Source organism: Fusarium proliferatum (genome assembly GCF_900067095.1).
Source record: "Fusarium proliferatum ET1 genome assembly, contig: FPRO_scaffold004, whole genome shotgun sequence".
NCBI classification, from domain to species: domain Eukaryota; kingdom Fungi; phylum Ascomycota; class Sordariomycetes; order Hypocreales; family Nectriaceae; genus Fusarium; species Fusarium proliferatum.
Window position 1 is genome coordinate 2,645,124 of NW_022194793.1, and position 26,801 is coordinate 2,671,924.

The 26,801-nt window shown below is 49.9% G+C and overlaps 11 protein-coding genes and 1 non-coding gene across 12 annotated transcripts; 2 read left to right on the plus strand and 10 right to left on the minus strand.

The window, feature by feature from the left end:
• Window positions 1-527: 527 nt before the first annotated feature.
• Window positions 528-1,753, plus strand: FPRO_05021 (uncharacterized protein; the record flags this gene model as incomplete). Its single annotated transcript, XM_031230593.1, has 4 exons — window positions 528-572; window positions 853-972; window positions 1,029-1,475; window positions 1,532-1,753. 4 exons carry the CDS (start codon window positions 528-530, stop codon window positions 1,751-1,753), a joined length of 834 nt encoding a protein of 277 aa, XP_031080715.1.
• Window positions 1,754-3,089: 1,336 nt separating this feature from the next.
• Window positions 3,090-3,533, minus strand: FPRO_05022 (uncharacterized protein; the record flags this gene model as incomplete). The annotated part of the gene is made up of 2 exons (XM_031230596.1): window positions 3,090-3,355; window positions 3,404-3,533. The coding sequence occupies 2 exons, from the start codon at window positions 3,531-3,533 to the stop codon at window positions 3,090-3,092; spliced, it is 396 nt and encodes a 131-aa protein (XP_031080716.1).
• A 529-nt stretch (window positions 3,534-4,062) lies between these two features.
• On the minus strand, window positions 4,063-4,381 carry FPRO_05023 (uncharacterized protein; the record flags this gene model as incomplete). Its single annotated transcript, XM_031230597.1, has 2 exons — window positions 4,063-4,178; window positions 4,231-4,381. 2 exons carry the CDS (start codon window positions 4,379-4,381, stop codon window positions 4,063-4,065), a joined length of 267 nt encoding a protein of 88 aa, XP_031080717.1.
• Window positions 4,382-4,691: 310 nt separating this feature from the next.
• Window positions 4,692-7,298, minus strand: FPRO_05024 (uncharacterized protein; the record flags this gene model as incomplete). The annotated part of the gene is made up of 1 exon (XM_031230598.1): window positions 4,692-7,298. The coding sequence occupies one exon, from the start codon at window positions 7,296-7,298 to the stop codon at window positions 4,692-4,694; it is 2,607 nt and encodes an 868-aa protein (XP_031080718.1).
• Window positions 7,299-7,692: 394 nt separating this feature from the next.
• Window positions 7,693-8,189, plus strand: FPRO_05025 (putative dolichol phosphate-mannose biosynthesis regulatory protein; the record flags this gene model as incomplete). Its single annotated transcript, XM_031230599.1, has 3 exons — window positions 7,693-7,695; window positions 7,819-7,899; window positions 8,004-8,189. 3 exons carry the CDS (start codon window positions 7,693-7,695, stop codon window positions 8,187-8,189), a joined length of 270 nt encoding a protein of 89 aa, XP_031080719.1.
• Window positions 8,190-8,485: 296 nt separating this feature from the next.
• FPRO_05026 (uncharacterized protein) lies at window positions 8,486-12,259 on the minus strand (the record flags this gene model as incomplete). Its single annotated transcript, XM_031230600.1, has 4 exons — window positions 8,486-8,562; window positions 8,694-11,932; window positions 12,012-12,093; window positions 12,253-12,259. 4 exons carry the CDS (start codon window positions 12,257-12,259, stop codon window positions 8,486-8,488), a joined length of 3,405 nt encoding a protein of 1,134 aa, XP_031080720.1.
• Window positions 12,260-14,157: 1,898 nt separating this feature from the next.
• Window positions 14,158-14,668, minus strand: FPRO_05027 (uncharacterized protein; the record flags this gene model as incomplete). Its single annotated transcript, XM_031230601.1, has 2 exons — window positions 14,158-14,408; window positions 14,473-14,668. The coding sequence occupies 2 exons, from the start codon at window positions 14,666-14,668 to the stop codon at window positions 14,158-14,160; spliced, it is 447 nt and encodes a 148-aa protein (XP_031080721.1).
• A 1,208-nt stretch (window positions 14,669-15,876) lies between these two features.
• On the minus strand, window positions 15,877-15,958 carry tRNA. The gene is given in 2 exon segments: window positions 15,877-15,911; window positions 15,923-15,958. It is a non-coding gene; the product is annotated as a tRNA-Gly (tRNA).
• Window positions 15,959-16,202: 244 nt separating this feature from the next.
• FPRO_05028 (uncharacterized protein) lies at window positions 16,203-18,911 on the minus strand (the record flags this gene model as incomplete). The annotated part of the gene is made up of 2 exons (XM_031230602.1): window positions 16,203-16,346; window positions 16,434-18,911. 2 exons carry the CDS (start codon window positions 18,909-18,911, stop codon window positions 16,203-16,205), a joined length of 2,622 nt encoding a protein of 873 aa, XP_031080722.1.
• Window positions 18,912-19,958: 1,047 nt separating this feature from the next.
• On the minus strand, window positions 19,959-20,559 carry FPRO_05029 (uncharacterized protein; the record flags this gene model as incomplete). Its single annotated transcript, XM_031230603.1, has 3 exons — window positions 19,959-20,091; window positions 20,139-20,288; window positions 20,339-20,559. The coding sequence occupies 3 exons, from the start codon at window positions 20,557-20,559 to the stop codon at window positions 19,959-19,961; spliced, it is 504 nt and encodes a 167-aa protein (XP_031080723.1).
• A 1,674-nt stretch (window positions 20,560-22,233) lies between these two features.
• Window positions 22,234-23,364, minus strand: FPRO_05030 (uncharacterized protein; the record flags this gene model as incomplete). Its single annotated transcript, XM_031230604.1, has 3 exons — window positions 22,234-22,905; window positions 22,964-23,045; window positions 23,096-23,364. 3 exons carry the CDS (start codon window positions 23,362-23,364, stop codon window positions 22,234-22,236), a joined length of 1,023 nt encoding a protein of 340 aa, XP_031080724.1.
• A 1,106-nt stretch (window positions 23,365-24,470) lies between these two features.
• Window positions 24,471-26,091, minus strand: FPRO_05031 (uncharacterized protein; the record flags this gene model as incomplete). Its single annotated transcript, XM_031230605.1, has 3 exons — window positions 24,471-25,254; window positions 25,372-25,925; window positions 26,077-26,091. The coding sequence occupies 3 exons, from the start codon at window positions 26,089-26,091 to the stop codon at window positions 24,471-24,473; spliced, it is 1,353 nt and encodes a 450-aa protein (XP_031080725.1).
• Window positions 26,092-26,801: the final 710 nt, after the last annotated feature.

The following is a 26,801-nucleotide window of genomic DNA, read 5'->3' on the forward strand; positions in this document are numbered from 1 at the left end:
TCTTTGTGCCTGTTTGAACCACAAGAACGAAGGCTAGCGATTCTGGCTCTGCCGCCCTGTATAAGATTACTGGTGTCTTCACCTTAAATGGCATTGTAAATGCTCGTATAGTGCTTGGTCTCTATCATACGTTCTATTAGTAGTTAGGATGCTTGATGTTGCAGGCAGATCGTAAGGTGACAGTGTTGCAGAACACTCGGGCATTAAGGGCAACAGGGTACACAATCGCAGTTTTCAAATTGTAGTAAAAGCCTAAGTCATAGTCTTTGATATCCTTGAATGATTTCAGGTTTGTTGCTAGACGTAGTTGGTGGCTATTAGTTTGACACTCCCGGTTTTCTCAACACCTCCTCGATTTTATATATTCACATACAAGTAGTTATCCTGTAAATTTAACTAACTCTACCTCTATGGAATAGAGTCTCTGTATTCTTTCCGTTTCATGCTGATTGCGCAGATCTGGAAGCTGTGCATTAAACAACCCCTATGACTTTTTGATCCCAGCCGTGTGCACTTCGAAAGTGAACATGCCGTCGATAATGGGTGCAGAAGCGCACCCATGGAGGCTTCGTGTCATGCAGTGCCACTGCGAAGAATAGGTACCTAGGTAGGTGATGCTGAATCACTGTCACACACTGCCTGCCACTGTTACACCTCGTGCCCTGCCTTAGGCATCTTTCTCTGCCTTGTGCCCTAAATCTGCACTGGCTCTTATTTGTGATCTCGTTTTCTGCTCTCCTTCTCTCCTCTTCTTTCTTCAACAGGTAGCCACATCTTAAAACACAACACAACGCAACATAACACAACACACAAACATACCTGCCTGAAATATCCAACATGTCAACGTCATAGAATGACCAACAAAAGGGTGTCGCTTCCTTGTCGCCCGAGGACGACAATAAGCCCAATGGTGAGGGTGAGGGTGAAGTCCCGCAGAGTCACGTTGAGCGTGAGCTAATGCGATTTCGCCGGGTAAGATATCACAAGTCAGCATCTTGCCAAATCTCTATTATTGACAACATATTCAGCTCAAAGACGACTTCTTCCGGCCTGCTGCTGCTGCAGTCGTGGAAGAACCCAAGGCTCCCAGGAGGGACCGCAACTTCAAGCGACTGTGTCGCAAGTTTCGTAAAGGCTACTGCCGCCGAGGCGCATCTTGTGATTTCTATCACTTCGTGCCTTGGGAAATGCCCGGTAGGGAATATACAGACCATCCTGTGGATCTGTACTTCGCCAACTTCAAAGGGTTTGATCACCAACGCCAAAGGCCCTTTTTCGATGAGTTCTATCGCATGTGTGATCACTTCGGCTGGTCTGATGACGAGGCCACTGAGCCTTGGTACAATTTTCGCATCGTGCTTGTCCAGGAGTTCAACTACGTCTTTGGCGAAGACGAGGAAAATCTGCAAAACTGGAAAAAGATGTTCAAAATCATCGGTTTATCCGAGCCAACTTCTCTCAGCGAAGCACACACAGTAAGTGAAATCCTTTACCGTTGCCATTTTCAACCATAAACTCACGATGAAATCAGGTCATGCGTCCAACTCGTGTCAACCTCGTGGACATGCTTCAGTCAAGTCGTACCGGCGAGCCAGTTCAACGCTTCGAGACTCTGAGGGGCCTCAGCGTTTACTCCTACAGTGGAGGCGAGGTCTTGGATGATGGTGATGACTTCCTCGAGCATAAAGATCTCCATAAGGATGAGGATTTCTACAAAAAAAAAGCGCATCCGCGACGACAAGATCTTTCCTAAAGAGGAGGCGTACGCCGGTGGGCTCTTGAAGATGATGCTTCGTGAGATCTCGTTCAAGAACGAGTATCGGGGAACCAGGCTTGGAGGTACTGAGCTGGGTCATGGCTCCTCAATGTCCTAATCGTGCCATGCTGTTACCAGCTACGCCACCATTGCCATCACCATTGCCATCGCCATTGCCATCGCCACCATTCCCTCTTTGGAGGAATTCTTCCTGCTCTTCTGTCCTACGCCTAAAACCATCAAGCAGATTCTTTAGCGCCAGCCAACAATTCTTCTTCTCCTTCTTTTGAGAGGTTTCTTCTTCTTTTCTCTGGCGTGAGCCACAACTTCAACAACATTTCTTCTTCATCTCATCGGTGAAACCCTTCTTCTTCTATCAAACGCCTAATATCCATCGTCAATCAGTTTCCTGGCGTGAGCCACACTTTCACCATTCTTCTTTCTTTGGCGCGAGCCACCAATTCTTCTTCTAAAAGAGATCTTCTTCTGGCTGAGGCCTAACACGCTTCACCTTGCAACTTCTTTGGCGTGAGCCACCCTTTATTCTTCTCCTTTACTTCTTGATGATTGCAACTGGTGCGAGCTTACCGCTTTCTTCTTGAACCATTTTTTGGCGTGAGCCACACCTTCTTCCTGTTGTTTCTTTGGCGCGAGCCACACCTTCTTCTTGTTGTTTCTTTGGCGCGAGCCACCCTTTCCTTTTCTTCTGCTCCTCCGGGTTACGGAATCTTAGGGATGCCTGAGAAGCTTGTGGTTTCGCGACCCAAGTGGAGGTACCATGACGACGGCTGGCACCTTCACGTGGTGTTATGGGTCAGTACAGATGATATTTCCTCTGGAAGCTAAGACCAGCCGACTGTGCAGTGTCAATCTGGTTGCACTATTTGTGAGTTTGATACCCTGACAGATTCCAGAACCAAGCTCGAGCATATGGCTAACGGTATGCTTCCGTGTGAGACAGTACAGGAACACGACATATTTACCTGCATCGCTCCGATGGAACTTGATATCCCTGTGCCATATAGCATAAGCAACACTCACTGGCCCCGATATTATTGCTTTATGTCTCAAGATGTTTGCCTTTGTGAAACCAAGACCAACCATAGTTACTACATCTGGGCACAGCATCTACAGACTTTTACTTAGATAGTCATCTGAAGAAAGCATGCCAGGAGAATTATGGAGCCGAGCTCGTTAGGAAACAGGGTTATCGCTTTGCGTAAGCATATGGTCAATGATTTCGTTCAGTCTCAATTAACCTCCATGTCTATGCAGTCTACCAGTCTGTATTACTTTGATGATATTTACGTTACTGTCTTGTCTACTATATGCCCTAAGAATCGACTCCCCGCTCATCTTCTTTCATTCTCCTGTCGAGCCCAGTGTGCCACATTCTCAAAAGGGCACGAATATCCTCATCCCGAAGATCAAGACAAGATATACAATGTCCCTGCCGGTCACAACAGATGCCGAACCTGAACTTGCCTCGACCGTGATAAAAGACCCTTGATAGATGTTCAAAGTAGTCCCCGGGGGTGTCATGTGTTTTCTGAAGCTCTGGAAGGGCCGTATGGATGATCTGACCAAAGAATGATGCGCCTACCTATAGTCAGTACGAGACTTTGTGTGGTATGATGGCCGATCTACCTCCGATAACGGCAAAGAATGCCGTAGCAAGAGCACAGCCCCAGGCTTCTCGTGGCATTTGGATTGGCGAGTTTCCAATCAGAAGCAAACCTATGATAAGAGCGGTAAGGCAGATGGTGGTGAGCTCCATGGTGTAGGCTTGAAAGTGTGCTGTTGAACAGATGGTTCTCCTACAAAGAAGAATAAATAGATGGTAGAAAATTAATAGCTCTTGTCATTACCTCACATCACTCATTTCATAATAAACAAAGAACTATTTTTCGTGTTGTCACTGCAGATCTTCCTTTGTTATGCTGTAGCGACCAACGTGCAAGGTCTTCAACGAACAAAGCCCAGACACCTACCTATCGGGTGGTTGCAGATTTTAGGTAATAAAACGTCGACATCAGAGTATCATCAGACCTATCAATGACCTCTTCCTCAGGTCAGAGTACTTGTAAAGTGTGTGGTTTTAAGATGTGCTGACTTCTACATCTCTCCGATGCAAAGGTAACTTGAGGACAGTACCGTCTATTCTCCTTCTTTTTTTGGCCCATATGTTCAGATCTTCAGATCTTTTCCCTCCGAAAACCATCTACTTCTTCGATACACTAAAGGCACGAAAAGACAAACTCGTTTGGTTAAGCATAGAGCACATTCATCATATCCCAGTCTCTAACTCAACCCTCAAATGGATTCGTAGTCTCAACGCTTGAATGCTCCATGTTCAAGACTGTTGAGAGTCTAGTCGCGAGCATAGTCACGTCAATGTCCAGCTTTTCCAAGCCAGCGCTTCCTAAATACAAGTCAGTCACTCTGTTGCCGCAAAACATGCCTGATAGAAATACCAACGCCAATCGCGACGCTACCAAGAGCCATAGTTCCGATACGAGCTTTAGTGTTTCTCGTCTTTGAGCCCATCATGATGATCCCAATGCCAAATGCAGTGAAGTTGTTGCTGGCTTTAGGCGGTTCCTTGGATCCTGGGGGAGTTTCCATACTGATGAATGTGACGCTTTTACCAGATAGAAAGAATAGGAGAAGCGGGATAGCTGAGGATCTGAGATAAATTTCCAGAGGTCAACAGTATTTATATTCATAGAAAAGTCACTATTTCTTCACCCAGGGACCTCCCCTTTTTGAAGCATGAAACTATTCACTTTGCCATGATGCATCCAACAAAGAGCATGAAATTCACCGTTGAAGAAATCCCAAGAACAATGCCGCTAGGCCTCAAAAGCTTCCAATTTTCGTAGTACTGCTGATAATATAACTCCTTCACCTGGTCTTCTAATTATGAGTAACCCCTTCAACTTCCCCTTCGTCCTCGCTTCATCGGTGGCGGTGACCGAGAAACACTATCGCTATGACGTCTCCTCTTTGGCGGCACAGGGCTCAAAGACTTCTTTGCCCCACGGCGCGGGGGGCTAGGTGACCGCGAGTATGAGGCTTGGTGACCATTGCGCGCAGGTGGGGGCGATACGCTGTCTGGCCTGGCTCTTCTTGGAGGCGGGGATCGCGAATCGTATGAAGGAGAGCGACTGTATTGCTTGCCAGCATCTCGCGGTCCATCACTGACGGAAGAGCTGTTGCGCCGATGTGAGGCTGGACCGGCATTTCCACGCGGTCGGCCTCGTCGAGGTGGGCTGCCAGAGTATGACCTCTCCCGTTTTCTCACAGGAGAAGGAGATCGGCTCTGGGAATCATATGAGCGGCTTCGCCCATCTCGAGCTGGAGGGAGCGGTGATCGTCCTTCCGAAACGAAGGAGTTCTTGCGTCCACGTGCTTGACGTGGAGGTGTACGGGAACGGCTTCGAGATGAGTATGAGGCGCTGCGAGCCCGACCCTTACCGTTTCGTGGGGCAGGAGATCGTGAGCGGCTCTCACTATCGTAACGACGTCCTCGCCGGGGAGGACTTGCAGAGCGAGACTCGCTGCGTCCCCTTCCTCGTGCAGATACAGATCTTGAGTATGACCTTGATCGCGACGAACTGTATGAACGTCCCCGGCTTCTTCGATCAGGAGACCGAGAAAGAGATCTTCCTCGGTCAGCGACCTTACGTGGTGTCCGCGATCTAGATCGAGATCGCGAGTAAGAAGAGCCCGTGTACGACGAGTAGCTTGAAACTGAATCAGAGTCTGAATCTGCCGCAGGGGGTGCAGGTAAAGCAGGTTTGGGCATGTTTTGTAGGTAGGTTCGCATCTCTTCTGTGAGAGCACCCATACCAATACTTGTAAAATAGTTGATGGAGAACCTGATGTTGCGGGGGTTGTCCTTGGGGAAGAGGCCTTCCAGGTTGGGGCGCAGGGTTTCGTCTGTCATACGTGCCCTCAGCTTGGGCATACCGGTTTCCTCTGCGATGAACTGAAACAGGATCTTGATAAAGATACGGCTACTGGATGTGGTCTCGTCCTCGTTCAAGTGAATGACAGATAGACAGTGCCAGCCCAGGGCGTCTGAAGCGAACATGTGACCAAACAACATCGCAATATTGCGCAATTTGTTGTTCTCGTATCGATGGATAGTGTCGTAGTACTTGGCAAAAGCCTGCTCAAACAGGTCGCACCACAGTCGGTTGATCTTGGCGAAGCGCTCACCAATCATACCAAAGAACTTGGTGTACGTCTTTTCTTGTGAACAGCACTCCACGATCATGGAGGGAAGTTCAGGTTCCTGACCGGCAGGGAGATTGATCTTCATGAGCTTGTGAACAGCTTCCTCAGGATCGGCACTAGACATGATAGTGAGATAGATAGTCCTTCGTAGGTTGACCAGATCGGCATTAGACTGGTCCTTGATTTCCATGGCTTTCGTCTTCTCGTCCTCTTCGTCTTCGGACGAACTCTCGTATTCATCCTCGTCATCCTCGTCGTCGCTACCTTCGCCTAGGATCTCAGCCTTCAGCTTCTTGTACGCCTCTTCATGCTCCTCCCACTCCGGGTCGAATTTGAAAATGTTGAGTCCATCTTGCACATCAATTTCACCCTCCAGCTCGATTCGATGTGTGATTTGATCCTCCTCTTCCACCAAGTCCAACTCCTCCTTGACAGCTGGGTTGTCCTTGAATTTGTCCTTGCGCACCTGGAACAACACTTCGATCATGTACTGGGTTCGCTTGTCGATATCGGCTTCGTGCAGAATGTTTCGAAATTGGTCAAATACAGCCATGGCAATAGACGGCTGCATCTCCTCCAGATATTGCCCAACCTCTCGGCAGAAACCAACCGCAATCTCAACGCTGTCGTCGGTCGGCTTATGAAGCAGGAGAAGAAGAATCTGACCGGCGAGCATTTCATGTTGAACCTGCTGGTTGATGAGATGCGCCAGGAAGGTAGTCGAGGAAAGGCAGACAGCCTTGTCGTTTCGCTTGAATCCCTTTCGGAACTGCATGACCAAACGACGAACCAGGAGCTCGCCTACCTGGGGTAGCTTGGTGTTGACGATAGCAGCCATAGCAGCATAAATCGGTGTGAATGGTAAACTGGCAGCCTGGGCCTTCATGATCGATCGACAAAACAAACCGCGGCCTCGGATCAGATTCTCTCCAAACAGCTCGGGAACGATGAACTTGATGTTTGCAGTGTTGACCTTGTTGATCAGACCATTGATACTCTTCTTGAGCGCCTCCCATGCCATGCGCTGATACTCCTTGCTCGTTTTATCCGTGATCTGGGCCTGGAGCGCGCGCAGTCGAGCGGGTGGAATATATGTACCGCCGGATCGCATCGTGAGAAGCTTCTCGTACTCTGCCTTTGCAGCCGCTTGTTTCTCCTCTTCGGTTCGCACAGGGACAGCTTCTCGTTTTTGCCTGGGAGAGGCTGATCGCTGGTCTCTTGCAGGACGATATGAATCGCCATCACGCTTGTCGCTGCGATCGCGGTCCCGACGCGGGAGATCGACCTCGGCGGAAGCCATCGTCAGAAAATTGCACTCGCAGTTGCAGTCGCGATCGATTTATTATGCCGTGCCAATTACTGCGTCCTGAATTTCGATGGCGCGGGGGCGAAAGTCTTTGCGAGCCGAGAAAGATGTCGTTGCTAGCTTCGTCGCGCGCGAAGTAAGGTTAAGTTTGAAAAAAGATGTTCAGCCACGTTTAGAGCTCCAAGGTCATGTGGCTGTGCAATTGTGGCGCTCCACCTTTAGTCGTCACGCCTCCTGAAGCGTCCCTAAAGCCAACTGGACTTTTTGACAGCAACCATTTCACCACCGAAAGATACTGCCACTACACTCCTTTATTTCTATTTCTCGGCCTCAATCTTCATCTCTGCTCAACAAAGACTACGCTCGCTCGCTTTTCGCATCTTTGACAATGGTAAGCAGCATCACCTATCAAGGCCTGATTTACACGCTGTCCCCTTTACGCGCTTCAGACCGGGGCATCGTGGCAGCCCCTCGTGGTGCTTCAACTTTACTAACATAATAATTCTTGTTGCAGTTGGACAAAATCGTCGGTCTCGCCATGCTCGTGGCCGCTTCCGTCGTCTTCACCTACTACACCATCTGGACTCTGCTCATGGTAAGATGCCCCTCATTTCTCAGCTTGATGCGACTATACACCTCTACCTATCTATGTACACCCAGCTTAGGTATTGAACACATTGTCAACTAACAATTGATTAGCCCTTTGTCGACGACGATCACCCTCTCCAGAACTTCTTCCCCCCTCGTGTTTGGGCCATTCGCATCCCCGTCATTATCATCCTCCTCGGTTCCGCTGTTGTTGGCTCATTCCTCGGCATGGTTATGATTCGGAGCAACCAGAAGAAGGCTGCAAAGGCCAAGGCTGCCGCGAAGAAGGCCAACTAGACGACAACATGTCGATTATATACTAGGAATCATTCAGTGTCTTTTAATGGCGTTGTTTCGCCCAAGACCTAACCACACTATGGGACTTCAAAGCTTCAGGCCAACGTCTTAATGCAGAAGAGATGAACACTACAGGAAATGGGTATCTAATCTTTTTCTATTTATAATAAGGCATTATGACCTGCTAAACGACCGTGCTAAAGAGTGTTTCTTCCGTACAAGCAAAATGCCCACATATCAGAATCAAACTCCAACATACCGGACCAAGAGTTGAGTTGAGCGTAGCTAATCATGCTTCACACGAAAAGATACAAACTTTGCTCCATACCGCCAAACAGCTTAAGCAATGAGTTGCCATTCCAGCTTCGTATGCCTATAATCAAGCAAAGCCAAGGACCTAGACGCCAACCTCAAGCGCACATTGTCTGTCTGAGAATTCTTCTCATACTCTCTGATCTGCAAAGTCCAGGACTTCACAGTCATCCTCAAAAAAACCATCCTCACCTTGACTTCCACCTTGCGCTCCACGTCGTCTCCTCGTAGTCACCACGATCTGCTCCTGGTCGCCATACTGCATCACTCGCTCCATCGCTGAAGGTGGCAATGCGATATGGTCTTCGGGGCCGTCGTACTCCTCCTCAGCAACTGTTGGCAAGCCTAAATCCAGTCGGACCACTGGAATATCCTGACCAAAAGCCCAGGCCGTCGTGTTTGCGAATTCTTTGGATGAATTTGGTTCCATGGGTTGCCCCTTCTTTTTCTTTTTCTTGGAAGTAGTGTTTTCGTCTAGACTTGTCTCGGCAAGTATAGCTGAGACAACTTCGAGCTGATCAGCTGTTCCTCTCCGGTACTCACAGAGAGTTACTCGTCGATCCGTGTGGAAAGGTTGGTAGGGTGCACTAGACTCTATCTCAGCCTGAGGGATTGACGATTCCATAGTCTGATCTGTTGCCGCAACACGAGGTCGGGGGTTCAGCGTCAGCGTGTTTCCTGCATCCATATCACGGTCCGAAAGGTCGAGGATTTCATCCTGAGCTCCCAGGTCAACCATCTGTCGTACAGCTGGAGCAACCAAGTCGCTGGGTAGGGTCGGCACATTGTAATCATGATACCTGCTAGCTCGTGTGACTCGCCTGCCAGCCTGCACGCTAGATCGGCGTGTTCGACATGAGAAGCCTCGTACTAGACCGTTGCCAACCACAAAGAGTCCTTGATGTTTTCTGCTTTTGACCCAGGTCACGCAGGATGCCGAAGGAAGGCCTGAGCTAAGCGGCAAGGACACTCGGTTTTCACCAGTATGCCGAAGCTGGTTGATGGCGGTTCCTGTCTTGCCAAGTGAATTGCTGATACTAGCAGCGATCACTCGCCCACCCATAGCCGCTGAGTCTTTTAGGCTGTTGCCAGTCACGTTTTGTACGTTACCACTGCTGCGACGAGGTCGGGAGACAAAGGGTTTCGCAGCTTGATAGGCTGCACCAAAAGCTCCAGTAGCTAAAGAAACAGCAGTGTTCGACTGCTCTGGTGTTGCAGTGCCACTTTCTTGGGCAGCTTGGCGACGGCGAGGTGCAGGCCACATAAACGCACTTGAGGGCATATCAAGTAGATGAACAGTTCCGCGCTCGGTTACCATTGCTAACCGCTCTCCCTGCGATTGCGTCCAAGCGACATCGACAATGCGTGCGACGGTCATTCGTGAAAACTGTGCAATCTGACGGACTTGAGGTCCTGTGCTTGCATTGGGCGTGACAGTGGTCTGGAGAGGGGATGATCGTGTATGTTGAATACGGAAAAGATCCCAGACTGTTTGCACATCGCCTTTGCTGCTGGCAGTGAACAGGGATAAAGATGATGGCGAAAATGAAAGAAAACTGCAGCCCAAAGGCGGCGAAAACGTAGTAATTGGATGAATGGTGGATGAATTAGTGAGTGACTCTGCATCAACAATCGACACAAGCCCTGGGTCTTTCGCTCCAACCGGGCCGGCAGGACCATGAGTCGGAGGGAAGTTGATAGGGTCGCCACGAGGGGATCGAGGACCACCCCAGTTCTGAGGAGGCGAGCGGGCTTGTTGAGTTTGCGTTTGGGGGTTTGACGACTTGTTCCAGTATGAATTCCAAGCTTGCAGGCCTTGCTGTCCAACCCACTTAGCGCCTTGAATAAGTTCCTGGGTCGTCTCTCGCATGATCTTATTAACGACACTATCGGAAATAGGAAGATCTACCGATGCAGAAGACGAAGGGAGCTGCGGCGGCGTCACAGTGGCGAGCCCAGGTGCTTTGCCAAGAATGGGAAGTGGTACGTGAGCTCGCAAAGAGACTTGTGAAGAAGGCGTCGCAGGACAGTAAGCGATCCATCGTCCCCTAACTGCGAGAATCGGTGTTTGCGGATTTGAGCGTGGTGGCGAGGTCGAAGACTGTGTCTTATCAGCCTCCTCTGGCACCTCACCTCGGGTGCTTTGCTGCAGTCTGGTCCAGATCTTTCCGATACATGTAAAGACATGGCCATTTTGATCTTCCAATAGTTGCAAGTAGACCCAGCATTCGCCAGTAACGCCTGAGCAAACTGCAAGTGTACCTGCGTCCGCTCGAATCGTGAAAGAGCCACCAGGTGAAGGAGGTCTGAAAATTGGGTTCGTGACGGAGATTTCAGGGTTGATCGGGATTTTTGGCGCTTGAAGTAACACATCAACGAGCTGGTTGGTCCTGAGTGAGTACACCTCTACGGACGTTTGATATGAGTCGATGATCTGTCGCCCTTGGAAGCCATCCTGGTGGGTGAAGACGGATCGAGGACTTGCTGCCCCATCAAGCCTGGGGCTTGGTCCCTCGTCCTGTACAGAGCCAGGCACAGCTGAGGGTAGAACTGGTCCATGCAATACGACCGCCACAAGAGGGAACAGAGCTTTATTACTGTTGTCAAGCGTCCAAGGAAGGATCTTGGCATGGTGAACGCCTCCTCGTAGTCCCTTTAGACTGGCAACAGGCTCAAGACCTCTCTTACCCACGGCGTACACATCCAAACCACCTTCATACCCCGCGATGACGACGTTGCTTGGACCAAATGGGAAATCGGGGCATTCGGGTAGCTTGTCGAAGCCAAAGAAATAGCCTCGTTCGCCGGCTTTCATGCCCGAGTTGTTAGTCATGTTGAGGTCAATATCTGGTACACCATAGAAGTGTGGCTGGGGTTGATGAGGCAGAGGTGGACGGTTTCCCATTCTCGAGCCTTGGAACGGGGAGTTGACCGAACTGCGTCGGTAGGGGACACTCGGAGGTGGTGTCTCTGGAGATTGATATTGGGCGTCCATCTGGAAGCTCAAAGGACGTCGGCTGTGGTTTGGTGGGGATAGAGATGAAGGCGAGGGACTCATGAAATGACGCTGTACGGGCCATCCTTGTTGCAGTCGACCTGAGTCCTCATAAGAAGACGGTTGGGTGGGAGGTGAATCGCCCATGATGCTGATCAAGTTTCCTGGAGAGCCGGCCATGCCGTTCCTCATCCATTCATTGTTCATGCTCGGTGCGGTGCTCACGGAAGCTGGAGTTGTGGACAAAGCAGCCAGCATAGGGGAGACAGCAGGGTTGACATTGTCAGGGCCAGAAGAAGGCTTAATCTCGGGCGTGTCGACGGGGGGCGTGGAAGCGACCGAAGTAGATGAGCTCTTATTATCCCCGCTACTGCTGATATTTGTATTCACGTTATCCTTGTTGGAGTTGGCGTTACCGTTATTGACAGTGACGGTGCTATGTGACTGCGGTCAGCTAGGTACTTAAAGTGGTCCATGATATAGCCCAGAGGAGTCATGCGGACAGGGAGGCTCACGCGAATTTACCAGCTGTTTGCTTTGTCACGGCCGCGGCGATGCCGCCACTTTCTCTAGCATGTTTCCTCTCCTTCTTAGAAGCTGTTGAGAGGGTCATGGTCAGCTCTCCTGTTTGTTAAAGAGGAGCGCGGTTGCGCAAGCGGTTCGGGATTGGGGATCTCAGCGAGTGCCAGCGGCTGATAGGTCATAGATGGAGGGGTATTAAGGTGGGAATAGAGTTCCCAGTAGAGAGGCACTTACAAGGCATATGCAGATATGGACAAGTGTCGGAGCAGTTTCCTACCCCTAAAACTAAAACGCTACGCTCGCGTTTCTGCAGAGCGCGTTTGTTATAAAAGAGGCGTCAAGTCGAATCTCTTGCAGTCGAGGTGACGCCGGCACTTGTCTAGGTTCGAAGTCTGTGTTCCTATGTATTTCGCTTCGCTCGCACAGATCGGGGGTCGATTCGCAGTAGCTACTATCGGATATGGGAGGCGAAGGAAAGGAAATGCAGATCAATATCGGTCAGGGCGAGTTGAGCTGAGCTGAGTTATTATCGTGAAAGAACGGCGAAGTGCTCGAGATCGTTGGGTTAGCGGCGTAGACCAGCTCGTCGCGTCTATCAAGTTGAGTTGAGTCGATGCAATATAGAACAGATGCAGATGCAGGTACAGATGAGAAAAGGAAAGATCGTTATAGAGTTGGAAACCAAGGAAATATTCAGACGCTTTGTTGGAGTTTGTATCGTATAGTCGTTCACAGTTGTAAGTGAAGGAAGAGAGCTCAAAGGACTGATGGGAGCTGGCCGAAGAGTCACTCTCTGATAGATCCCATCCCATCCAACCCATCCATGTGTGAGGCCTAGATTCACACCTCTGTTCCAATGTGACGTGGGGTGTAATAGAGGGGTCGGGTGGCCTAGGGAGGGCAGTACGCAGTGGAGGCTGGTAGTGGACATCACCACCACATGCACTGTAAGCGATAAGAAGTGAGTGGCCCTTCTTAGGTAGAGAAGGGCTGATAAGACGCCCCTTCGACCCTCCACCTCCACCTCCACTTTCACCCGAACATCATCTTGACGGGCACATCAATGGCATTGGCGGATCTGCCACTACCCACGCCTCGGCCTGTCAGGAACCAAACCAAACAGCCCGCATTTCTAGCTCAACCGGAAGATCAAAGGTTTCTTTTTCGTACCGGGCAACTGGATAGGGAGGCATGATTGACACATCCAATACGCGTGGTTATAGCGCGCAAGCACATACACTGTAGTTCGCGATTCTGTTGACCTCGACAGTTTCTGGATAAGTGACGAGAACAAATCTTTAATGGAACAAGGTACATCCGGTCTGCGCGGGGTTGAGTTCATGCGCTGGCCAGAGAGTGAATGGGAGGGTACAAATCCGGAGGTTACAGCGCCTCAGTTACACCTTGAATCGGGTTTCGATTCGATACCTTGCCCTGTTATCCACCATCATAACAGGTTTGACACGCTTCCATGATACTGGGCAGTATACTCGGCTATCTTGAAAAGGTCACAACGATGACGACCGAATCTTCGATCTTATGCAGTCCTTATTGTCTCGATACCTGTCATCATTCATCCATTCCTCTCAAGGCTCAATAGATCGTGCGCCATCCATCCGACCCAGCTAAGCCACATGATTCTACGCCGTGATCATGGGTCAGGTGAGCTATGCCATTTACGCCATCAGCATGGCCGTGCCTCTCTAATCACCTCACCAGGGGGGCAACACGCTGATATCCCAGATTTAGCACTCAAAGCAAGGGACGGCGAACCTTGGCTTAGCTCAGGAAACGCTGCGCTGCTACAGTGAGGATTAGATTGGCACCTGAATGGCCTCTTGGGTGTGTCTTTAGTATTTCTATCCTTGACTCTCCCTGCCAGAGTTCCCGTCAATCGGCGTGTTGATCCCAGCTTTACCATTCGACAACGGTATTCTTCGGCATTTGTCAATTCTACTCCGCAAAAGTCAACATCTCCCACGAGCCTATGATGACATATCTGGTTGGGTGAAGGAAGCTGTTTACAGTTGCTCTGTGAGCGACCTGCTTGACATTGAATAACTAAAGGGCTATGCACAAATTCATTTTTGCTTGCTTTTTTTTTTTGGTTGGTTCCGTCATCTTTGTAGAACATGACTTTCACAGCAGATGTCCATCAGTCTGCAGCCAGACGCGGTATTGGCTGAACTTCCACTGTCCATCAACCTTCCTGACGACCGCATGTGCCGACCAAGCAGCCTCTTTGAGCCGCCCATCTGTCGTGGTAACGCTGACATCTCCCAGAATCATACACTCATTTGAGTCTGAGAATCGCCCAGGGAAGACTTTGAGAACCGTGTGTTTGCGCTCTTTGATGTGCTTCCACATCCGACTTCGGAATTCAACCAGATCTATTGTCCTTATCAGCTCATTCTCCCCAACAGAACGAAGGTGATGATGAAAGCATCGAAATACCTTTTGAGCCACGCGCCTTGTCAGCGCCAATCTGCACGCTTGCGCCTTCCGTGAAAGAGTCTACCCAACGCTGATTCTCGTCAGGATTGTCCGAGATACGATAGAAGTCAATCGCAAATTGTTGAAGCTCTTTGTCCTGCCATTCGTCCTGGGTAGCATAGAGTGGCACGTAGTTCTCGGGGGCGTTCTGAGCCATGGTGAGTATGTATTGTGATTTCTGTTTCTGAATATTGGACGTAACAGTTTAAGAAAATTCTTTGAGTGATGATCAAGGACGGGAAATCAGCTCTTCATGATTTCTTAACTTGGGGACATATATGGAGAGCATGATGCAATTGTTCTCCATCAGAGTGGATCGTCATGACTTAGTAGCAAACTTTGTTTCGAAAAGTTGCCGTTCAAGCTCCTCTCCAATTCTTTCTGGAAGGTAATGAGGTTGTTCTTTCTATCCTTCTTCGGAGATTTTTCGACCACCCAAGGTACAGTGAGAAGAATGAGGCTGAGATATCATGTATGCTACGCCAGCGAGTCCGGATATATAATTGTCGTGTCAGCGCCACCATACGATCAAAAATAGACCTCTAGAGATTGTATCTTATTAGATATATATTTATTTCATAGCGGATCTAATTCAAGTCACAGTGCAATCTCAAGACTGGGTAGTTATTGTGAACAATATTTATCTACTACTTATTCCTCATATTCCTAGCCCTTAGTATTTAGATAAAATTACAGGCTAATATCTCTTCTATATATGATAACTTATGCTGCGTGGGCATGGGCTTAGGGTGATATTTATGGCGGTATGTATTTATTAGAGTGATAAAAAATTACTCACAATTATCCATGGACATATCTCTGTCCCATTATTACTTTAAAAGACCGGCCTGTCTTATTCTGCCGATGCCTAAGTCAGTATCCATCCATCTCTGGTGATATTCATAACTACCCTACAACGGTACAAGAAAGGGGCATATCAGTTTAATTGCTTGTTGTAACACCAGACAAATTGACTGTATACGACTATCATTACTGCTAGGCCTTGAGCGGACTTGACTTAAAAGGTGGTCCTTTGGCGTAACTAATCGTCACATACTACATGTAATTATAGCCTCAAAGGAGAATGGAGCAGTTTGCCAGAACATGTCATCGAGCTCCTGCCTTCTTCTTTTAAACCTCCCCAACTGGGAAATTATCTACAGATTAACAGCCTGTAGATTTTTAAGAAAGAACTACCCCCTGCCAAGAAAAATAGTCTCTAACGTGAAGATATAGTTTTAAGGCAGGCATTCTCTGAACTCAAAATTTCCCCATGCCACCATCAACCAAAACACCAACATCCGAAATCGCGATATCGACCAAAAGAGATTGAAGAGCTCACAGGAGCAAAAGAACATGTTGCAATGCGTAATCAGGGAATCGAACCCTGGGCTCCCCGACGCTGCTCGAATGGCAACGGAGAATTTTACCACTAAACCAATTACGCTTTGTTGAAGAAACTGCTTGGTATTGAGCCCTATGGAGCCTGCGTGGACAGCGTTGTCGAGAAACCCGTCCCTTGCGCATGTTTGTTGTCGACGGCTACATTCAAGCATGATTCTATATGAACACCAGGGTATTATCTCCGAGAGCTCAAAAAGGCGCCCAAAAACATTGAAATCCGTCCTCCATCGTACGCCATCCCCACTGATTCTTATGGACCCCAGGATCCCCGTTACCATCACAACTGCCTACTTCTTGACACCACGGGCGCTGACCTCGCCCTTCTCACCAATGTTGAGCTTGATTCGGCACTCAGGACAGTACCACTTAGTCGTTCGGGCAGGTACCTCTTCGAGGCCGACACATTCGAGGTGAAACCATTCCTGCTTACACTGCTGGTTTGTCAGTTTTATGTCTGTTTGCTTCTTGCGTGTCGTTGAGGAAGAAGGGTAGGTATTTGAGGCGGTAGAGTCGCTTACGTAGTCGGCATTTTCGCAAGCAATCATTGTGCCAAAGCTGACTCTGTTACAGAGACAATACCTCGGCTCGTCTGGGTCAATCGGGTTCCCATCATCGTCAACATCTTCCAGCTCGACTTCGACAGACCCCTTATCCTTCTTCGCGCGAGCCTTCTTCTTCGGTGGCGCCTTTCGTTTACCCACAGCGCTGTTACCGCCGCTTTTGGTGGTGCTAACAATTCCAGGAGCAGGCCGTTTGGTTCGCTTCAGTGGTCGAGGCTCAGGAGCAGGTGTGTTGCGAGCGGTGCTCGCTCGTCGTGGTCGATCCGCAGCTAACGAAGGCTGCGGCTCTTGACTCGCAGCTTTACCTCGAGAGCTGGGCCGGCGTATGGCAAGACCTTCGGAGCCAGCAGTCAATCCAGGAGTAGGCGCTCGAGAAGGAACTTGTTTGTTTGCTGTCTTGCTTGCTACTTCGTGAGCAAGTTGCGAGAGTGACGGTGGGGGAGGGGGAGGGGGAGGGGGAGGGGGGGATGTTGGGGGAGCAAGAGCAATTTGTACATGTTGGAGTTGAGGTGCTGGGGATGAGTTCTGCTCAGTTTTGAGAGGCTCCTCTTCAGATATCTCCGGAATTGGTGGGATTACTTGAGGCGGCGGTAATTCTGCTTGCTGTTGTGCCTGCTGTGTTCGCTTTGCTGCCTCACCTCGGGTCTCTCTTTTACTATTCTCTCTCACTGGAGGTAGCACGGGAGTCACAGACTTTCTAGTTTCTGTCAACGGTAGAGGAACTGGAGTCTGTTGAGGGGGTTTGGGAGGTCCAGTAGCAGACGTTGTAGCTGGAGTTGGTGTTGGAGACTTTACTGACCCTCTTGTGGTCCTGCCAGGGATAGGTATGGGAACAGGGGTTTGTGTGTGTTGCGCCGCAGCCAGACCACCGGGCGCTGCAGGCGCAGATGATGCCTGCTCAGGACTCGGGCCCTTATTCAAAGTAAGCTGAGGAGGCGGCGGGACTGGCGTCTCGGTTTTGGCTCGCTTGGCCTGAGGCCGTAGGGATTGGCTTTCCGTCTTTTCAGCACTCTCGTTGCTGTTGTTGGGTTCCCCTGGCTCCGGCTCCCTCTTTCGCTTGGTCGACCGCGATGCAGCTCGGGTTTTTGCGGGCTTTGGAGCCTCTTTGGGGGTCTCAGATGTTGGTGTTTTTGGAGTTGCTTGGTTTCCATTGTTGTTGCTGTTGTTATTGTTGCCGTTCCCGAGAAACACCTTTGCAGCCTCGTTCATCTTCCTTGCAGATTCCTCCGCTTCCTCTGCTGCCATCTTTGCAAGATTATCCCTCTTTAATTTCTTGGCCTCGTTTAGTTTCATGCCCCTGTTGATGGTCGGGACCTCTTCAGCCTCGAGTACCTCGACACTCATGGCACCGGCCGGAAGTTGTTTCTCCCCAGATTCGGAGTCTACAACCGGCTTGGGGACTGTGGGTTCGAAGGACTCTCCCTCATCTTCGGCCTTTTTTTTGGCCTCATGATACGCATCAGGACCACGTCCTAGAGCTTTGAGCTCGCGAGCGATCATGGTCTCGCTGGGAGTCCATGTTGCATTCTTCTTCATACGTTTCCGCAACTTGGCCAATTCATATTGAGTGAGCTGTAGCCATGGGGCATCAGGACTGCCCACAACGGCATCTTCAGGCGGAGGCTGAAGTAGAGCGGCGTTGTTAGCGGCAGCCGCTTGGCTCAGAGCTGGCGTAGCATATGTGACTGGACGAGCAAGCCGGTTTGGTGTCTTGGGTGGTTTAGTAGTAATGACCTTGATTCGTGCCCCGGGAGCAGGCGTTCTTCGATTTGGCGCGGGCGTATCAGAGTCTTCATCTGAGCTTACTTCGCTTTCATCGGTGTAAGAGTCATAATCAAGATCGTACGGCGCCTGTATCTCGCCGGGTACAATAATCCTAGAAACTTGTGGACGCCGAGGCTTCTGGCCATCACCAGCCGCTTTATTCGGCGCCTTACTCCTTGCTAACTGTGGCGATTTTGATTGAACAGGACTCTTGGGTTCTTCTGTTGGATAGTTGTCTCTCATCTTCCGTAGTTTGGAGAGTAAAACTTTGGCCTTGGCGTAGTGCCGATTTATGTTCTCGGACATTCTGATAGCTTCAGCATGGGCGAAGGTGCGAGAGTTGATGGCTTGCTCCAGCTGTTCAGAGATATCTGCCCTCAGTTGAACCGGCGCCGGGCGCTCCTCTTGGGGAACTGTTGGCAATCGGCCCCATATTGCTGTCAAATCGTGAACTTTGTGGGAAGCATTCGCGTAGGTTTGGTCGAGTTGGCCGATAAGGGTAAGAGATCGCACGATGTCGGAAGGTAGATAATCGGTGAAATCGAGGAAGTCTGTCACAGTTGTCTGGGCATCAGGATCCACGCGCGATTCCATAGATGCGAGACTGTCGATGCGCTCAAGCGAAGGCGCTTTTAGAGGTAAAGTCCGAGTCGTTGGAGAGATGGCCTCCATGTTTGTGTCGCCATCGAGATCTGTTCCTTCACCCATCATCGCAGTCTGAATTTGACGCGCCCAAAGGTAAAAAAAACACAAGAGAAATCGTGTGAGAAGCGCAAATCAGGACGTTGTAGTGATGGATAATCCGGTGAAGCCATTTGTCGATGTGGGTTATTGCGCGTCTAGAGCTAACGCGACGAGAGCTCGTTGGCGACGTCAATAGTGGCCTTGGTGCGCTTGCCCCAAAAGGATCTAGCCCCACATGAGCACCCCGCGAAGCTGACTCATCACTCTTTAGGTGTAGTTCGAGCTCCAGAACCTTGTAGGTAGCTGCCTGTACGCCAGGCTGCACTGCAACTTGAAACTTCCAGTTGCCGAAATAATTCTGCGCTTTTGCGATTTAGAATTTGCGCATATGCGATCAAAAAAATTCTGTGTACCTCCATTGTCTAGTCGGAGCTCAAGGCGTCTCCGTGATCTAGCGGAACGCCTTGCCGAAGGAGTCATGATAGATCATGGAACCTCTAGCGCAGTATGCCTTGGCCGTGGAAACTTGGAGTCACCTTGAAACTCGGCAGCACTTGTACCGATTACCGAGAATGATTTTCAAATATGCTCTTGTTTTTATGGGAGATCATGGCTTGGAGATTGACAGTTTCCAAGCTGAGTGGACCCAACACTGGAATTACAAAACTCAGAGGTAACTGAAAGGCGCTGAGGTCATTGAGCAGGAGGTTACTGGTCATGTTCATGAGAAATCCAAAGGCATTTCTTTAGCAGTCTCGGACTTAGTGGCGCTTTATGTTCCCTTGTAACTGTATATTCCAATCTAAAAAATATCTCCTGTTGCAGTCTTGTCCCTGTGAAAGACTTCCTCCTCTAAGATAGAAATGAATCTATGATGATCTAGGTATCGAACGCCAAGCAAAACGACCGAAATACATTCCCAAAAGTAAGCCCGAGACACAATTCCCAATCTGATAGCACAAATAGTCCCAGTCATAGCCTCCTGAACATGCAAATGACTCCCCATTCACAATTTCATCTCATCACAACACCCAGTTACCAGTCCCAGTCTGGCTCAGTCTCCCTCATCATGACAGCTCCGGCCACTTGCTCAGACTCTGTGACATAGTAGTTTGAGTCGCTTCCGATCAATGTCAGAGTTCCGTAGACAACAAGGCGTCGGCATTTCCTTTCTCATGTTAGTTGAGCCATGGCCATAGCTGCAAGTATACCTACAATAGTCCTGTGATGCTCACGTTTCCATAAATCTCCAAGTCTGTGGCCTCGAGTGTTCCCACGACTCGGAGCTTTCCACAGCCCTTGATCTTGTCGTTGGCAACGGCGTATCCGTTCACCAAGATGTTTCCGTAGGCCTTGACCTTGCCACTGTTTCTTTGTCAGTCTCGGATCACACTCAGGAGAAGGGTCAAACTCACTCGCATCTGATGCTTCCGTTCAGAGCAAGGCTTCCATAGGCGTCAACCTTCTCTCGAACAATTACATCGCCGTTCAGGCTGATGCTGCTTCCAGACTTGACGGATCCAACAACCTCAATTGGTCCGTTGAGATCGATCTCATGGTCGCTCTTGATGCTTCGGGATCTCTTGAAAGCCGGGGGGCTAGCGTAGGAGGAGGTAGTGTTGTAGTAGCTGGCCATATTCAAGACTTTCGGATCCGTTTCTTTGTTTCAGGTGTTTTCGCAGAAGATTGCAATTGTTGTTATAGTGATAGTGATTGCAAGTTGTTGTGCAAAGATGTGAGTGAAGATGGAATTGTGAAATACTGTCCTTAGGAACAAGGACGTTCTTCTTATACTTCATGTTTTCAACCCGTTTGCGCAAAGAGGTTGAAACTACACATAGGCAGACTGGAGCCTCAAGAGACTCACGTCCATTCAAACAACCCCTTGCTATGTTAGCCCCAGCCATAAGGCATATCTTGCAGGACGATATGAGACCCTTATTACTCAAGCCAGGCACGGGACCCGTAGATGGATACCGAGATGCCGGGCACTGCAGCAAAAAGGCGTGACGCCTTATGCAGGTTGGAGCAATAGAGTAGAGGCTTATCGGGCTAGCCAATGGAGATATGCAGGTCTAGAGAAGGGATGGGAGGACTAGCAATAGTTTGTGATTCATCTTGAACCTACCTAACTAGACCGGGTGACCAGGTATCAGACTCTTGATCGGCATTTCAACTTTTGCCGTGATTGATTGATTCATCCCAAGATAACACTACTCTCATGTTATTTCTCTCTAGATTGACATGATTGCCATATTGTTCAAGCTCATGAGTCTGGAAGAGACACTCAAGGCACTCTTTGTGGAGTCCCCAGCCTAGTAGAAGTGTCTAACAACAGGGGTGTATCAAGTCGTCCTATATCCAGGACCGAGACCAGGACCAACGCCTCATTCTGTCCCACGAACACCACCATTTCACAATCTCGACAACGAAACATGACTGACTAACTTCATTTCTTGCATTCACATGCCCAATGCGTCATAAAAGACCCAGAAATTGGGGAGCCGGCTCAGCTGGGCCTGTAAGCTTAGGACTCATTTTACTGGTGTTTGCCTGGGGAGACATATCCCCTTGAGTATACCGAATTGTCGATCAGTCTGCATCCGATTCTGCTGCCTTGATTCTCGGGCGTAGTCTAGTGTACATGTACTGTATCGTATCGCGCTGCAGGCATTTTTAACGTTGAAACCCTTGTTCTCGTTAAGAATCGCCCGAGGCTGTACAGTCTCTTAGTCCCGTTAGTCTACATCGACTTGTCCCCAGTTGGATCTGCGCCTCAGCCCTATGACTGACCTCCTCTTGTTGTTAATTCGCTGATGCTCGAATGTCCCCGTTTAGAGGCGCACACCACCCTGTTTCCTTCTAGAAGACGCCAAGCCGTTGCCCAGGATGCCCCGTCGTTGCCTAATAAGCAGTCAAGGCACCTGTGCGATATCTCGACAGTCCCAGCTGCGATGAATTCAGTGTTTCACATCTGCCTAAATATCCCTTCGTAAGATATGAATCGACGACTTTAGAGAAGAACTCCTAAAAAATGGTATTTATACGATAGCAAATCAATAAAAAAAACCCGGTAAAATTACATAGAAAAAAGGTACTATAAATATCAAACCCATAGTCACTTGACAACGAATTCAACATCGTCAAGTAACCACGCCCTGAATCCTTCTGACTCCGATCGATAAATGAAACCAGGGTATTAATCCCTCCATCTCAAATCAAGGATACTCTCGACACCCTTTCCTTGCTCCCCACCAAGTTCGTCTTTGTAAGGCTGATATAGCCTTCTAGAATATGACGTCTCAGTCATTTAATCTCCGCCCACGAAGCCCAGACCAATACCGCTGCAGATGGCAGCAAATGCCCAGACGCCCGCATACACGGCAGCTCCAGAGGCATCGACACGATACAAGGTCTTGGACGAGGCGAGGAACGTGTTCACTGCAGTGACAAGGGCAACGACAATTGTTCGACGAATAACCACCTTGGTCTTGACGGTGTAACCCCACACATTCCACCAAACGGTCTCCCCGAGAGATGCAGCCACGGGATCAAACTCGTTAAGCTTGTCGTCCTCCTTGGCACGTGCTGTCGTGGCGAAAGGCGCAAAGATAAAAGTGCTAGCGGCGATGCCGAACAGGGTCGTCACGGGGAGAATGGCAGCATATGAAGCATTATAGGCGGGCTCCAATGTCGGCACTCCTGAGTAGTTGACAACCAGAATGCGAGGCAGAATGAATCGTAGCGACAGGACAAGGACAACGGTGTAGATGCCCGTTGATAGAGCGGCCGTGTACGTCTGGAGGGGAAGATCGAGAAGCTCGCGGTTGGGCAGACCTGCAGCTGCGGCAGCTGAAGGTGTATGAATAGTAGAGAGCGGGCGAAGCAGGAAGAAAGGCACAGCGATTGAAAGAACGTCAATGGCAAGAGCCGAAGCCGAGATAGTCCAGTTGAGCTCATAGAAGGTTGAGAGGAGGTAGTACTGTTCATCGGTCAGTTTCTTGCTGGTCCATATTTTGCGACGGGTGGAGTCAACTGACGTGAGGGCCATGGGCGAGAAGATTCAGCATCGCAACATCGAGGCTGTCCAGCTTCCCATACCATCCCAGCGTCAACTCAATCCTAGCGACGCCATTAGTACTTCTTCTAATTCCCAAGCTTATCCGACTCACACTCTCCATCCGGCAAGTAGCGAAACCTCTGCCCAAGTATCCTGGCTTCGGCTCAGAGCAGCAAGCTCGCCGTTGGTAAGCTCGCCCAGCAAGCTGTATCCAAGCGAAGCCATCGCAAAGCTTGTCGCAACGGCGATAGGGAACTGCGCCTGGCGGGGGACCACGTCGCGAAAGGTGCGCGGAGGGTGTTGGACCTCCTTTGGCGATGATGGGATTGTCGTCAAGGCTGTGTCATCATCGCCAGCCACGGCGCTTCGTCGCGAAGTCATGGTTTGTAAGTTGAGACACGCCACTTGTCTAGGACAAATATAAACTAGGTATGAGTTCGTTGCGATGGAGAGAGAGCAGGGCGCTGAGAGTTGGTGATGTTTATGTATCCGAAGTAGGTAGGTAGGTATTTCTTGTGCGTCAGGGAATAGTGACAGCTGGAGCGACAGAGTGGGGGTGATTCAGTAGATGTGACGTTGACGTCGTTCCCGTCGTCGTCAAGGGTAACTGACTTCATTTTCTCCACCCTCAGAACTAAGATGACATTGGGTTAGTCGCCTAGGAGAGACAAAAACTTAGACCTTCATTCTAGATGAAAAAAGGAATTTGTGCAAGTCTGGTATATCTTAGCAGGCCTTGTGACCAATTAATTTTGGTACCCTTGCTCAACGTCAGTAGTTTTCTTGTCCCCTGGGGTCTCTTCACCAGCCGACTGAGATGAATTTTCTTCCTCAAGATAATGAGTATCTTCTTCTTCTTCTTCTTTTTTTAATTGAAGATCCATCATTCGCGCTTCAATCAAGTGTGTCAAGAGAAGAAAGCTCATCCCTTTCTCCCATCTTGCTATCTCCCTTCCCTCAACGTCCTCTAACATAAGAGCCTGCAATCTTCTTCTGCTCCGTTGTGATTTGGACTGCGTGGTGTCTCATCACGCATCTCATCACGCATCTCATTTTCCTCAATTGATGCTTCTTCATTCCTATTCACATCTCATGGTGATTCAATGTTAGAACACGACAATGTGATTCTCAATGTCTGATATCCATTTGATAGATAGGTATTTATTTGGGTGCCAACTCGACGCCTATCCGAATCCTCACTTTAACCTCGTGGCAATGCAATCTCATCTAGCTCCTCATATCCCCAAATAACCTGGGCGAAGCAAAGAAGGGCCTTTCCAACTCATCGGTGCTAAAGATCCGTGGCGGAGCTTGGTCCACCTCAACCAACACGCTGTATAGGTATGTGTACATATAAATAAGAAGGAATAACGTGTATGTCCATCGACGTCATCCCATATATAATCCAACTCCAGAGCCAACATGCCCGACCCAAGAGATATACTCCGTCCCAATCGTTAACCCATTAGTGATGCATACAAAATCTTTCATTCCTCCATGCGACCAAAAACACCATCGTCATCATCTTCACTACGACCGCGCGAACGCATCTCGAAGTCGTCGTCATCCATGACCGAATCACCGCTACCCTCCATCCTGACGTCGTCGCTAGGGCGTCTCATCTCACCACGAGTGAAGCTCTCAGGCTGTCGACTTGGAAAGCTATTGATGAAGCTTGCAGACAGAGACGCTGCCTGATCCAGGTATTGAGCTGGCAGCGGAGGAACGGGAGGGGCATCAGCAGGAACCATGGCAGGTCGGGATCCATTGTTGCTACCAAAACTGCAGCTCAGAAGCTCAACTGCAGCAGCCAGGTCCCGATCGTCCTCGCCTGTAGCGTTACGCCCGGAAGATCCTGGGCGGTGTTCATGGCTTGGCTGGCGGTAATGGCCAAATCCTGAACCGTAAGGCACACTTCCTGCTCCGAAGGAAGCAGCCGAAGCAGACTGGAAGCTTGTCGCGTATCCACCATTGCTGCTGAAGCGCTTGTTTCGGTACGAGGTGCCGTCAACATTGACAGCTTCGGCAAAAGGAGGTGGGGTGGTGTCGGCAGAGCTTTGTCGCTCAGCAGGATCGGAGTATCCAGACGCAGCAGGCGAGGATGAACCAGCTTCACTCTGGAAGTCCTTGGTAGACTCGGGGGGAGTGTCAGCGTTGTTTTCAACGCCGTTCATGGTTACCAGAACAGAAGCAGCCTCAAGCAGTTGAACCTGCTGATGCTTGGAAATGAGCAGCTTCGAGGTCAAAGCCCACTCAGGTGTATGCTCCCACCTAGACACAGTCAGTGACACGGATCATGGATATGAAACGTTACACGCCAAAAACAGCTCTCATCTCAAGATAAGAGCTGTTGTGCTGGGGCAAGTCATTGGGAGGAGGGGGACCAACAAGTGCTTAGTCAAGCAACTGCTATGCTTGTAGCCTTTACCGCACTTGTCACAGCGAACCTCAACCCTGTTGCTCTTCTTGCTCTCTTTGAGAGTCTGGCCATCACTGGCACGGCGTTGACGAGCCTTCTGGAACTTGGTAGTTCCCTCGTCAGCCGAGCCCTCATTCACATCGTCCTCAATGGCGCTACCATTGAGTTCTTGTTTTGTTTCGGGTATCGACTTGTGGTTCGGGAGACTAGCGGGGGGAGAGGGAAGGCTACCGACGAGTGCAGCCCGGGCAGCAGCGCTCTTGGACATCCGGCGTCCACCGCTACCGATGGGCAAGGCGGAAGAACGCTCACTTTCCCGAAGAGCGGCGGCGATCGCGGTCACATTGGTATTCGGGTTGGTGACAGACTTGCGTCGAGTCACTCGGTGGTTGGCGTTCAGAGCACCTGTTAGCAGCGAGTGCGAGCTCGTCCGAGCGTGGGATTGACGGCCGGGAAGGGCCGACGATGTGGACGACATCGGAGAACGATTCTGAGTCAATGGCCTCGAGGACTGCTGCATTTCCTGAAACGGATGAAGGAGATCAGCAAATCTGGGCCTTGGAAGGTTGTTCTGCCATCTGGCAGGTCGTGCACGGAGAGATCATGACAGGGCAAGTTCGGGGTGTGAGGTAGGGCTCGGGTCGGTTTCCCTCCGAGGATTGAGGGCAGCGTACTTTGGATGAGGCCATTGCCGGCGACTTGGGATGGATGTTCAGGATTCGACCGACTTCAGTCGTGTCGATCTCGAACTATGTGTTTGGATTGTTGTTGTTAATTACTCTTGGGGTTTGAAGTTTGCAAAGTGAGGTTGTCAAGTGTCAAGTGTTGAAGAAGGAGAAGTAGAGTCCCAGAGACAAACGAGAAATAATATTTTGGGAGACCAGCCAAGGTGTGTGGCAGAAGGTGCGGGGGAGTGTATCTTGGCTCTGAACAGATGGCTGTGTGATTTTATCACCTCGCTAGTACCCATTGAGGAATCACTGAACATGACTTTGGCCTTGGAAGTATGAGAGGGGCCTCCCTCCATGGCTCTACCTGAATGAACCAAGTAGCCAAACGAGCCTGGAGCGGCCACCGGTTCCAACGCCTTCTCCCGCAGGCCCAGGGGCATCCATCCATTCAATGGCGACAGGTGGAGAGTGTAAGACGAGCCAATTGGTTGGCTCTGTTGCCCGAACTGAGTTGCAGCAAGGAAGAGGAGTGGAAGAGCGCCTGACCTGGCTCGTGGGGGGCGTGTCCTTTGGAAACAGTGGGCGTACGATGCGCCCTATTAAGGAACTGGTCAGAGAGAACGTCGCAATCGGACGGCAAACAGGGGCTGAGCCATCTTCCCCTTGTTGTCGACCTTAATAGATAGATATGTAAGAAGGAGATACGACACGATAGTGCCTGACTCCTT